Source organism: Tinamus guttatus, unplaced genomic scaffold (genome assembly GCF_059628265.1).
Source record: "Tinamus guttatus ecotype Peru unplaced genomic scaffold, ASM5962826v1 Tinamus_guttatus_pri_ptg000601l, whole genome shotgun sequence".
Classification (NCBI taxonomy): Eukaryota; Metazoa; Chordata; class Aves; order Tinamiformes; family Tinamidae; genus Tinamus; species Tinamus guttatus.
Window position 1 is genome coordinate 561782 of NW_028289135.1, and position 13183 is coordinate 574964.

A 13183-nucleotide genomic window follows, 5' to 3' on the forward strand; every position below is an offset into this window, starting at 1 on the left:
GAATGTCATCGCATATTAACATTTCATTTTTATCATGATGACCCTTCTGCTTAGTAAGAAAAGGCATCATACAATATATATAGATCCATATTTACAGAGTAAATGGCAAAAGAGGAAGTTACAGGGATATTTATGTCCAAGCATTAACAAATTAGAAGATCCCTTGTGTTGATTCAGGGATTGTTCACAGTTCATTTAAGCAAGTCCTTTTCTCCACACATCAGTTCTTCTGTTTAGCAAAGGACAGCCAGCAGGATGTCTCACTGGGATAAAGAGATGATTGATCTCCCTCAAACCATGGTCATAACCTTTAGAGAAGCAGGCTGGAATCTCCTAATCTTCTTCTTTAGTGCCTTTGAAGCTTTGATGCGACAGATTTTGGGAACTGGGGGAAGCGGCCTGGAAGAGGCCTGGACAGACCCTGATTGTCTGACAGAAGCTTCAGGCCAAATCAGCTCATTTTCATCACCCTCATCATAGTCAAGGGCAAGGCTGCTGCTGCTACTGCTGCTGCCCAGATTGCTTTCACTGGACTCACTGTCCCCAAAGCGGTTAGCCGTGAAATCGCTGACCTCCCCTTCGCTGGTCTCTGCGATGGTGGAGTGAAAGAGAGACGCGCACTCTGCGGAGTACTCAGAGTGGTCTGACTCGCTTTTGGCATTAGCTCCATGGCAATGACTCTTTGAGCGAGCCCTCATACTCACAGTACGCAGGACACCAGCCCTCCTTGCTGGCTGCTTTGGTGCCCCGAGACCAAGGCCACTAGAGAGGTTGGCTTTGGCAGAAATCTCCACTGTGGATTGCCACTTGCGCTGCTTCTTCTTGGCGGCTGCATCCACATAAGCTGCTTCGAGGGAGTACAGCGCATTAGCAGAAGCCCCACGCAGCTCCGGCCTGGACGGCACGGGGAGCAGTCTGAGCTGCGTGGGCAAGAGGCTAGACTCTGAGCATGACCTGCCAGTCACATCACCTGAATACGAAGGTCTCCGTGCAAGGTTCTTCATTCCATGTGGTCTTTGGGGCTGATTCCACTCCGCAGGCAGCCTGGCAGCTCCATGGAGCCCTCTTGCCTTCTCCATGCAAAAGGCCTGGTTCCCAGGCCGGAGCACTTTTTCACTGTTTCTCCTCTTTATCTTTACTGCCTTTGTTTTGGAATTGGCAAACTTGACCCGGACCTGGTGGGATTCTGCAGGGACAAACTGAGCATGAACAAACTCACTCCGTACTGCTCGCTCATGACCCCCGGTGTTAGTCAGTTTGGGGTTTCCACATCTTTTGAGGGGCAGCTTTTTTGATGGGACAGGCTTAGAGTTCCACGTGCTCTGGCTGGAGTCATCCTGGCATAGCTGTGAACAGGATGAACTGTGCTCCTCGCTACTCTCCATTGCTTCTGACAGAGGAGAGCTCCTTGCAGCTGACTTGGCAGGATAAGAAGCATTCACAGCTGACGGTTCTGTGTCAGGCGGGGTGGACGGCAGCAGCTCTCCATTCAGAGAGCATGTGGTCTGCTGCTGCTTAGCACATTCCCCCTCCGGCACCTCTCTCTGGAACTTCCCCTCAGCTTTGTTGCTTTCCAGAGAGCTCCCTTGTTTTTCCAGCTGGCTACTGCTGCTGTTAATTTTCACTCCGCCAGTGCTGGGGGTTATAATGAGTCTCTGGTGCATTGCAGATGGCTGGCTCTTTGTGGAAACCCGCTCGCTGGCATCGGCCCCATTGCTGCCTTTGCATCTCGTCAGCTGGAGTAATTTATTGATGTAACCCCCTGGCTTGGCCTCTGTGGTTGGCCTAGTCCTCATCAGGCTGGGACCCGTCACACTAGGCAGGGGTTTGCTGGAAGGAGTCTGGAGGTCTGTTTCTGGGGATGTCCCCACCAGGGAGAAGAGGGGGCTCTGCAAAGCCACTGCATGAAGGGGGCTTGGGTAAGGGTATACATCAATGCCGTTCTTAGAGACCAAATCATTCTGGAATTTGGGGTCCATGTTGAACAAGTGTAGTTCTCCTGTATGGCAAAGGGGCAACATGAATTTGGGATCTGTCTCTTTCTGAAATCTACCGTCTGCTGGAATGAGTCTTTCCAAGTCACCTACATATTGGATGAAAATAAATAACCTGATTAAATCACAGACAATTACACTCAAGCTGTCTTATGTTAAATGCACTATTTCAGTAGCATGTGCCAACTTTTACTAAAATTGTAGCATGAAGGAGGGAAAAAGTTTCAGTCCTCAAATGGCACCACATTACTTCAGAACTTATTCACCTGAACAAAATGGAGATGAGAATGCCTTTAAAAGGTTAAACTCATATTGCATAAAATTTAAATTGTGCTTAGACAGAAAGATGTTCTAGAACTTCACAAACTAAGAGGAAGTCACCAGAATAAACAAGCTTTTCAAAAAAATTATTTCTGAGTAGAGATGAAAAGCACCAGAAAACTTGAACTTGAACGTCATGTAAATTAATCTAATGGAACATATATTAACATATATAATTTGTTAACACTTTCCTCTGGCTAAGCATCTAACTTCTTTTTACTATAACCAATCTATAACTTAAACTTCCAGCATGCTAGCAGTTCGTTGCATTATTTTTAATGGTTAACTCTGAATTCTAGCTCCTCCTTCAGCAGCACTACCAGCCTCATGGCTTTTCCGAGAAATTCACTTTTTACATTCAAAGTTTGTAAAGCCTTTTATTCCATCAAGAATTATTCAGAGGTTTTGTGAAATGGCAGAAAACCATTCCATGTGTGGGTTTTTAAAAAGTCTTTGAACAACTGTGAATGTGTAGAAGAGTGGAGAGTCCTTTGTACCTTGATATAAGAAGTTCTAAGGATAATAATCAGGCTGATGGGGGCTCAGTCCCTGAAAATCGCATTTATGGCCACTAATTCATATCTCTCAAACCTTGGAATACCCTCAAAATTGCTTTAAGTTGCACTTCTCTGCTCTGCTTCATCTCAGGAGCATCCCCTTTGCTGTGACTAAAAGCCAGATTATGTTGTAAGAGCAGAACAGCTGTGTTAGGACAGTCAGTGCTCTGTCCAAATAAGTCATCCAGCAGAGGACTATGGCACTGCAATTTGCTTAAATCTGGTACCAAGAGTAGCAGAAGCAACCATTTGTAATTACTTTGTATTTCTCAGTACGACAGCGAAGACTGTAGTGCCAACAAATCCTCAGCAAGCAAATTCCTCACTACATCCTGCTGCCAGAGCAAAGCCAAGCATCAGGCCCAGCTAAGTAATTCACTTACAGTGACTACTTCTGTCCTATTAGAGGAAACTTTGGGAGAGTTCAAAATTTGTAGTCATCTTAAGTGTCTTACCTGAGGCACTTAAAGATCTATTACAGCAAAGATCAGCATGATGATGTCTCATACCTGATGTATTTCCATAATGAAAATTCATAAGGAAACTGCCAGTTTCATTTTATTTCCTTTTTTATACACTGTGCAACACAAAAGTTCTGTGAGTAAGAAAGGGGCTTTTGTCTGATTTGTTCGCAAAGGGGCAAACTGATTTGTTCTCAACGCTACATTAAAAGGGAAGACAAAATTCTAAGTCATGTTCTAGCTCAAGATGATATAAGCCTTTGCATAAGGAACCCGGACTCATTAATTTATTTGTAGTGAGTCGAGAAAGATCTATATTACGACTGCAAACTTCTAACAAAACAAAACCTTATCCCAGTACAAACTGAATAGAAAAAAATCTAATAAAAGGAGTAGCGACTCTGAAGTAATGCAAAGGAACCAGGAAGGGCTCATAAGAATGTACCTGCTGGGTCTCAGCAAGCTTGAACACAGAAGTCAGAGAGCTCTGAGCTCAGCTCCACTGCCAACCTCAAGAATCATAGAATCATAGAATGCTCAAGGTTGGAAACGCCCTCTAGAGGTCATCTAGTCCAACCCCCCTGCACACGCAGGGTCACCAAGAGCACGTGGCAGAGGGTGGCATCCAAGCGGGTTTTGAAGATCTCCAGAGAAGGAGACTCCACAACCTCTCTGGGCAGCCTGTTCCAGTGCTCTGTCACCCTCACTGTTAAGAAATTTTTCCTTAAGTTCCTGTGGAACTTTTGATGCTTTAGTTTCTGGCCGTTTCCTCTAGTTCTGTCAGTGGCCAGCACCATCCTCCTCACTGCCTCCCTTCCTTGAGGTACTTATAGGCATTGATCAGGTCTCCTCTCAGCCTTCTCTTCTCCAGGCTGAACAGGCCTAGCTCTTTCAGTCTTTCCTTATAGGGCAGATGTTCCAGACCCCTGATCATCCTCGTAGCCCTGCGCTGGACTCTCTCCAGTAGCTCCACATCCCTCTTATACTGTGGAGCCTTGAAAACATCTCGCTCTTAGGCTGTAATTTACCAGCATCATGTTAGATGCATCTGTACAGCAAAGTACATCATCCATGGTCTCATTTCTGCTCTAAGCAAGCCAGAGATAAACTAGCTCAGGTCCAGGAGCAGTGGAGAAGACTCAGAGCAATGCTGCTTGAAATGATATTCTCTGTGCCTTCACTGTTTTAACTATCATGCAGATGGCTGGCTCACCATAAGAACTGCATAACCACATGGCTGCCAGTCTATGGACCCACATGCAGGGCCATGCAGTGACTCACTCTACAGCTGGGTAAAGAGGAAACTAGAATATGAATAGTTTTGTCCCAATGTATGAAGCAAAATTCAGATTTGACCTGACTTTAGGTTCACAGCTGGTTCCTAGGTAGTCCATTAACCTTTGGTGTCTGTTATCTCTCACTTTACATATAAAAGTATAATAAAAAGGCTAATATTAGAGTCCATACTAATTTGAATACAGATGGCTAGGTATTATCACATTCATTTTAAAAGCGACTGAGAAAATGGAAGCTAAATTTCGAAGCAGTTCTTTCTCCTTAGATTTTTATGAAATCTTTCTCAGTAAAATATAACAGCACTAATAATGAATTCACCTTGTAGTTTCATACATCCCTGTCATTTCATGCAAATACTGATTTTTTTTCTACTTCATGAACAGGTAAACTAAAATGATCTTTAAACATCCATTACAATTTTATCTCTTGCACTTAAGCACTTTTGATTTCTCTCTTTATTATTCCTCTCTAATTGTTGCTGTTTTAAAAGCACCTCAGGGAGACAAGCAAAAATTGGACAGTATACAGTTTTGGTTTTATTCTCACTTTATGTATTTAAAATTAGTGCTGTATACGAATTGCACTGTTGGTGTATTAGCTTCTAAAAGCAAAAATTGGGATTTCCCCCTTCTCTTGTATGAGTATCCAGTTCTTCAGCTGATTACCTGTGGAAACTGGCCTTGGTCGGGACCTGGCTGGAGTCCCAGAAACGTCTGTGTTATCTGTAATTCGACATACATCGCTGGCATAGGTTCCCTGTTGTGGGAAGCTGGTGCTGTGCACAGTAGTTTCATCTGCAGACTTGGGTCGGTAATCAAACACACTGAGCCTTGCTTTAGGGTGTTGAGAGCTCGGCAACAGACTGGTGTGGGAGGAGGAGATGGACTCACTGTACACGGAGGTGCAGGAATTGGAGAGTGAGCAAGAACCACCATCACTCAGGTCATAGAAGCCTGCAAAGTTAAAATAAATACAGAGATCATTATATTTACAGTGACTAAACATGTTTGGTAGAAGAAAAACAAAGAAAATAAATCTCCTTTGTTATTTGCCACAGGTCTGAATTTATGATCATTTCCTGAGATAACTTTCAGAGAGAGGCACTCCAACCCAACACATTTTTGGGGGTTCTGCATTATTTAATTAGGTCATGAGCCAGCACGGCATACATGTACATGCTTAATTCTGAGATAGGAAGAGGTGCATAATTCTTCACCGAAGAACTTATTTGGGAACTATTATGCAACAGGTATAAAATAAGGCCACCTTATGTCATTGTAAATTATTTGGGAGTCAAGACTGGAAAGCATAGCAAAACTAGTCTGTGATCAGAGCTGCCAAGCCTAAGATGGCAGGAATGTGTAAGGGCAGAAAATGGAGACTATTGTCTCACTCTCCCAGTCTTGTTACTATTGCCAATTAATCATGAAAGTTGTATTAAATAAGGCTTAAGGTAAGGATAGGAATTTTTATTAGTCCTCTCTATACAAAGCAAACAGAAAAGCAAGCCAATTGCTTTGAACTATGTGTGTACGCCTAATCACATTATTCTTGAATTGAAACACTCACAGAACCCTGCACTTCCTATTGAAATTATAACTATCAGCCTGCAAAAACACATACACTGTTAATATAAATTATACTTAGGACAAATGGTTGAAAACTATTAGGAGAAGTAATTAGTTGGAAGATGTTTTCTCTCTGATCTTTTTCAAGAAGATTTTCTTTTCTCACTGAAGGCTTAAGTAATTTCAAAATTCTTTTTGAAAAGAAGTATTCCTATTGCCTCACACTAAATAACAGAAACTGCTTTTGACAGAAATCCTATCTATATAAGGCCACATTTCAGCTCACTGTGTGAATGAGATCAGAGACTTGAAACTTGGTCTCCCTCAGTCCATGAGAGCTTTGGCCAGCAAATGACTGGGGTAGCTTTTCTCTGAGTGTTTTAATAGAACTGCTTCATTTTTATATAAATGATCAAACACTCATTAAGCCCGAGTACAGCAGTGACATTAATCTGAAAGGCTTTATAGAGCTTTCTGTGATTCAAGCAGAGCACTGACTTCAATGTTGGTCTCCCTACTTCCAGGAACTACTCTAGTTATTTGTCAATGGCATTCTGCACTGGATAAGGTCTGCAAGGGATTAATCAATCTGCATCCTCCTCCTCCTTCTATTTGTAGCTAAAATGCCCATTTTCATCAAAATCTTATGTACTTTCAGAGTAAGCTTTCTGTGTGAACGAAGCAGCATTTTCTAATTACATCAGCTTTGTTGGAACACTCCTATGATTCCAACATGCACACTCTGTGCCAGGTCATTTACTCTCTACCTTAGCCCATGGGCCCCGTTTCTGATCAAGTAACACAGGGAGTTTTGTTTAGCAGCCTGTATCTTTCAGTTCTATCAGCACCATACTCCTGGCAATAAATGACCAAACGTACATTACCTGAGCTCGGCCGGCTGTCACTGTCCAGGTATTCACTGGAGGTCTTACTGACGTCCAGCTTCAGCTCACTTATTTGCTGGTCTAGTTGATCCAGGTGGCTTTTCAAGCCGACATCCTGTCTCCTCAAACGAGACTAATTCATAAGTTGAAAAAGAAGGTAGAAATGAAGAATAATTACAGTTAGAAACTCCACAGCAACTCATGAATTCAGGCCACCTGTGCCAGACAGATTACGTGCTCATAAAATGTTTTGCTTAGCTAGGCACTGCTGCAACTGCCTCTCTTTAATGAGACTGAAATAACATGCAAGCACAAAACATCTTTCTCAGAATATATTTTATTCTAACTGAACATTTGCTCAATTGGGCAAATTATTTTTACCTTTCCTTTTTGTTATACCCATGGCAGGAACTGTCTGACTCTAAAGATAAGGACAATCTTTCCCCAATTAACACATAAATGTACTCCATTTTGCCAACACTGCAGCTGAGCAGAGAAAGAGATAAAAAAAAAATATATGGATGGTCTGAATGCACTCCAAGACACTTGCAGTTTAAGACACTTTCTGATGAAAGGAAACTACTGCATATAAAGTCATCTTATTGACATATGAAATACAGGCAGCATACTTAATTCTGCAAACCCCTTAAGCTTTGATGACATCTCTTTAGACTGAACGGGTACCCCGTGTGAACTGTGACATCTCTTTCCTTTGCTGAAAGTTTCCCTCATGTGTCTCATCACTAGATATTTCTACATATTTTATGCAAGCAGAAGCATTTGAATCTTCCTCTGAAAATCAGTGCTTTTAAAACATATAGCGTGTCAAACTCGTGAATAGTCCTTCAGAAACCACAACCAAAGGTCTCTGTCTATTACAATAATTGACTAGGCTGACCAGAGAAAACAGCTAGTGCAGTTGTTTTCCCCATATTTGTGCAGTCAGCTTGGGGGCAGATGGCCAGTCATTAGGGTACTAGCCAAACAACCATGGCTGGTTTCGGTCACAAACTTCTCATATGGCTTGGCAAATTATCTGGGCCCAAGCTGACAAAGGTATTTAGATGACTTCTAATTATATCACACTCAGCTATACATTCTACAAGACTTTCCAGAAGGGCAGTCTCTGGAAGTTAATTGTAAAATTGTGCTCGCTGCCCCTGAGGGGCCAGGTTTCCATTCAGTAGTGGCAAGAAAAACATGACTAAGACAGACTTCTCTTTATGCATGTATTTCAGGTTTAAAAATGTAAGGGGTAGTTCTAGCAGCATTTCCAACTCATAATATAGAAAATAAAACAAAAAATCAAGATCCCTTAAACTAATTAAAGTATCTACAAAACTAAACAACATGTTTCATTTTGAAGCAGAAAAATCAAAATCCCTAAGTATACATTTTCAATTCTGCTGTCCCTGAGTTCCTATTATTCATCTTTTAAGACCAGCATTTTTAAATGTTTATCCATTGATATAAACAGTAAAAACAAAGAAAAGCTAGGATGCTGATGTAACTGATAAATAATAAGAAATTAAAACTCAAAAAAAAGAAAAAATACAGATGTCATGAGGCTCACAAGACCATTGTTTTGGTTGATGAAGGTGCCCAGAGAAATACAAAGGTATTTCTAGCTTTCTTTTTAATTATAGAGAACTGCAGTAAAATATAAGACACAAGAAATAAAGGTCCTTTGTGTTAGTCTCACACAAAGGTAGCAAGCTTTACGCTCAATAGGCTTATTACTGCTTCCTAAGAAAACAAGTAGCAATTTTCACTCTTCCCATTTCATATAAACACAAAGCTAGAGGAAGACCCAGATAATAAAGGAGATTTTCTATCCCTTCTGAATGATGAATATATAACCTCCTCAGTACTTCTTCATTTCCTTTATAGTGAAGAAACAAAATCATGCCATGCCTCCATCAATCCCACCTACTCAGGAAATCACAAAGTTGTTTTCATGGCTGGAATTAATTGCTTAATGATTAATGTTTTGCCAGCCAATCCCTCAGTCTGTGGTTTCTGATTAATGGCAGAGAGGCCACAAGGCTCTCAGGTATTCAAAGATTATTTATTATACCTCCAGGTTCTGTCTGAGCTTTCACAGCATTTTAACCAACACACATGATTTACATCATCATTTTTAACCCTTTTATGGTATCCCACACCTTTGGGTTTTCATGTTTCTGGTAGACTTCATAGCTTTGATCTTTCAGTTACTCCTTCCGCAATCCAAGCCAATGATTTCCCCAAACCATCCTGATGACTTTTCCGGTGTGACTGTTTGAGGTTTATTGTTGTTATTGTTCTAATAACCACACTAAACATTACTTAGAACAATAAACCCTAAATACATTCTTTTTCAATCCACAACATGAATTTTACATGAGACAAAACCTTGCAGGTGAAACCATCTGTTTGCTTTGGGCAACGCAGCTGTGAAGACTTCTGTAGGCGAATGGGATGCAGGGGAATAAGAGTGCTTTTTTGACTGGAAAAACGCAGGACCAGATTTTCAAAATCTACTTGTGCTACTGATGGCCTCCAGTCTTTGGAAGCCCAGCTTGAGATCCCTTCATGGCACTTATGTTTTCAAAAGGAAGAATACTCTCTAAAAAGTGGGTTCCTATGGGTCATCACAAATAGGCACCTCAAATCAAGCCACCAAAAACCATGTTTGACCATTCTGCTCAGCTATTAGTCTCTTAAATTAAGGGTAGCCCTGACATTTATTTCTATGGGTATAGACTAGGACTTGACAATTTTATTAATCCAATGGTATTCTGGAATGCATAAACAGCAATATTAATCTTATCTAGTTTTGCACATCTAAAATGTAGCCACTCTTTGGTCTTTTTGTACCTAGCAGTGCAAAACAGACAGTTTCAGAGAAAAATTAATCTAATCTATTTCAGAGCCCTGTCCCAGCATAAACTGAATGAATCCCTTAGAGAGTATCAGTTTTCTCCATTGAGGAAGGGTGTTTTTTAAAAATATTAAAGTTTAGCTGTCTAAAGTCAAACTAATGTTTAAAAGATGCTCTATTCTATTTGAAGATAGTCTAAGGCAAAGAAGCCCTACACAAAATTCAGGATACTGTTTTTTTTTTCTCCTCTTCAGTATAAGCTGTGTCCCTTTTCCATTTTTATAATCACCTGAAAGCTCATAAAACAAAAATTATTACACTCAGATCAATGTTTTATAAATATTGTTCTCTGAGGAAATGACTGAGAAATATTGGATGCTGCTGCTTTAAATATCTACCGAGTTAGAGAGTGCCATAGAGTTGTCTGTACTAGCTTGAACTTGCATCTCTTCTTTCTCTTCTAGGCCGCCATAATATAAAGTTTTGCCAAGAGAATAGCCTAGCATTTCTGGTAGATGGTATTACTTAACTCTGCTTCTCCCATTCAGAGTGGTCCTGCCCTGGCTGCAGTAACTTGCAGATGTTGGAAGAGTTCATGGACACCAGAGTGACCCACTGGCAGAGGCAAAGCAGGAGGCAGCTGAGGACAGCAGACTGCTGGGGGTGGCAGGAAGCCCGTAGCCTTGCTGCTGACACCAGGTTTCTGGGAAAGCCGGCTGGTAACTGTCACAGAGAAGGGATTGAGATGCTGGAGTGGCATCTGCTATCGGTCCTTACACCATTTCAGGGCTTTCCTCATTTCTGCTGGTGGCACTTGACTCCCCACGATTCTGCCTCCATTCTTCCATGTCTCTCCTTTCCACCATAGGAAAAGCTTGGTCTGACTCCTAATTATGCTTCCACTGCTGAGAAGCCACAAGCCAGCTCAAGTCAAAGTAGCTTTCCGATGTTATGTTGCAAGGACCAATTTTTTTTTTCTGAACTAGGACCTGACTACAGCCCTGCTTGAAACTTGGTATAAGCTACATAGCAAGACAAAGCTGCATTTACTTTGCTAGTGAGTTTCTCAATCAGGAAGCTTATAGAGCAATGATCACATACACTGTCTTCCCTGGGCCAAGAGCAACAACAAGAAAGACATAATGCTCCATGAGCAATGCTGTGCTTTGCATTTTCCATTCCTCTTAGTTTTAACTTAATTTCCTGTGATCATGAACTGAATTTTCAAGGGTTTGAATGTGATATGCTGCCCATGAGTCACCAAGAAGTAATTTTCAGTGTGTAGTCTCTAAGCCCCTAGGATCTGAAAACCTTTTTATTAGTTGGCTTTATTTTGCTATTAAGCAAAATCGACATCTGTACCTACTTAAGTAAGTGCCTACAAATCTGAGGTGAAAGAACATTAGAAAGCTATCACCTATGCCGGTCTGGAAAGCTTCCAGAGGCCACAGATCAATTGGAGGAGCTTTCTGTCACTACTTTAATCATTTACATGACTGCAATTTCGCTGAGAAATTAGATTTATATAGCTCTGAGTAGTGCTTTTCAAGCTTTTTGAACACTTCCTTCCCAGGCAACCCTAGTGGTGAGCCATACGTTTCGTATAATTGCAGTGGCACCTACTGGTGAAAAGCCATCCTTTTCCAGCACGCACTAAGGTACCCAGTTCTTGTGACTCCTGCAGTTCTAAAGGCAACATTTTAAAGGCTTTTTTTCCCATTCTAATGAGTAGTTTCTCCTGTGTCCCTGAAAGCTCATAAGGTGCAAGTAGTCTTGGCAAACTAGTCTTCTATTTTCAAATCTTATTTGAAAAATACATGTGTGTATGTATAAATAAATGAGTAATTAAAGCTGACACTTTTTTAAAAAAACCCACTATGGTCAGAGTTCATTGGTGTTTCTATTAACCCAGTGGCTCCAGACAGGATATAAGTGCTTTCAGTCCTTTTTTCTTTTTTAAATTGAGAATAACAAAGTGCATGTAAGTGAAGCTATCAGTTAAGATTATTAATGACAAGCAAGGCCACCCCCTTGCCCTGTGTTTTCCTCTTTAATCACACTCCACCCGCTGCCGTGTTTTCATCCGCAGTAGCTCGGTTTCCCTGGAGGCTAAAGCCAATTTTCTTGCTGCGATGCGGCCCGATAAAGCTGCCAACAACAAGCACGTGTCCCCTCTGCTCTCACACCTGATGGAGAGCTCATGACTGGGCCTCACATCAGTACCAGGAGGAAAGGGCTCAGAACTGACTTGGAGCCTGCTGCAGTGTGTAATTGCCGGTAGCAGAGATTAAAGCCCCCTACCCTTTGATTGCGGGCTCCCTTTCGAAACGAATTTTTGATATAGCGTCTTTCGTTTTTTTCTTCTTTTTTCTTTCACATAAAACTGGGCCAGCGTTAAGTGCAAGACTCCGAATACAAGGCCGGTTACTCAGTTATTCCCCCCTCTTTTGATAGTACAGCCTCAGGCGAGCACGAAGCGCTCACGGCTCACGGGCCCCCTCGCGGGCGAACTCGCGGCCGGTCGCGCACACGCGTGTCCGCCCACCCCAGACCCCGCAGCGCTTCGCTCGGGGCGCCTTTTACTTCCCACCCTCCATTAAAAGCGGCACGATGCCTCTTAGATCACTTAAGCCAACCGCCCCCTCCCCTGCCCTTCAACCCCACGAAGGCCCAGCTCCGCGCGGCACAAAGCCCTTCACGCGCTCCCGCATGCAGCACCGGCGACCGTTACAACGGCCGCCGCGCGCGGGCACAGCCCGCCGCTCACCAGCTGCTCCTTGAGGGCGGCGAGCGTGGCCTCCAGGCGGTGCTCCTTGGCGCGGGGCTGCGGCATGGCCAGTGCGGCCCGCACCAGCGCGCGCTGTTTCTCCCGCAGCACCTGGAGCTCCTGCAGCCCGGCCAGCGCCGCCTGCAGCCTCTCGCCCACTCGGCCGCGGTCCCAGCCGCCCGCCCGCGGCGCGCCCAGCAGCATGGTCAGCGCTGGCCCGCGGCCATAGGCGAGGGGCTGCGGGCAGGCGGCCGCCGCGCTGAGCCCGCCCCGCGCCGTGGTGCGGCGAGGACGGCCCCGCGTCCGGCTGCGAAGCAAATGCGGCGCGGCCGCGGCGGCGCCGGCGCTTTTGGAGGGGAGGTGGCTCCGGGGGAGGGCGCGAGGGAAGAGGCTGCGGCGCCAGGCCACCTCCCGGCGTGGATACGCGGCGCGAGCAGCCCGTGCCCGTCCCGCCTCCCCGCCGTGGGGCAGC

At 43.5% G+C, this 13183-nt stretch overlaps 1 protein-coding gene across 1 annotated transcript; it reads right to left on the bottom strand.

The window, feature by feature from the left end:
* Positions 1-62: 62 nt before the first annotated feature.
* On the bottom strand, positions 63-12915 carry DACT2 (dishevelled binding antagonist of beta catenin 2). The gene is made up of 4 exons (XM_010217120.2): positions 12712-12915; positions 7082-7214; positions 5295-5582; positions 63-2083 (listed from the first exon to the last, which is right to left on the bottom strand). Exons 1-4 carry the CDS (start codon positions 12913-12915, stop codon positions 291-293), a joined length of 2418 nt encoding a protein of 805 aa, XP_010215422.2. The 3' UTR covers positions 63-290.
* Between the last annotated feature and the right edge of the window lie 268 nt (positions 12916-13183).

What these genes read in the sequence shown, in the direction of transcription:
- DACT2 (XM_010217120.2), bottom strand. Translation starts at nt 12,915, where the DNA reads ATGCTGCTGGGCGCGCCGCGGGCGGGCGGCTGGGACCGCGGCCGAGTG. An exon ending in CCGCCCTCAAGGAGCAGCTG is followed by an intron (nt 7,215 to 12,711) that starts GTGAGCGGCGGG and finishes CTTATGAATTAG; the next exon opens with TCTCGTTTGAGGAGACAGGA. An exon ending in TGACAGCCGGCCGAGCTCAG is followed by an intron (nt 5,583 to 7,081) that starts GTAATGTACGTT and finishes TTAACTTTGCAG; the next exon opens with GCTTCTATGACCTGAGTGAT.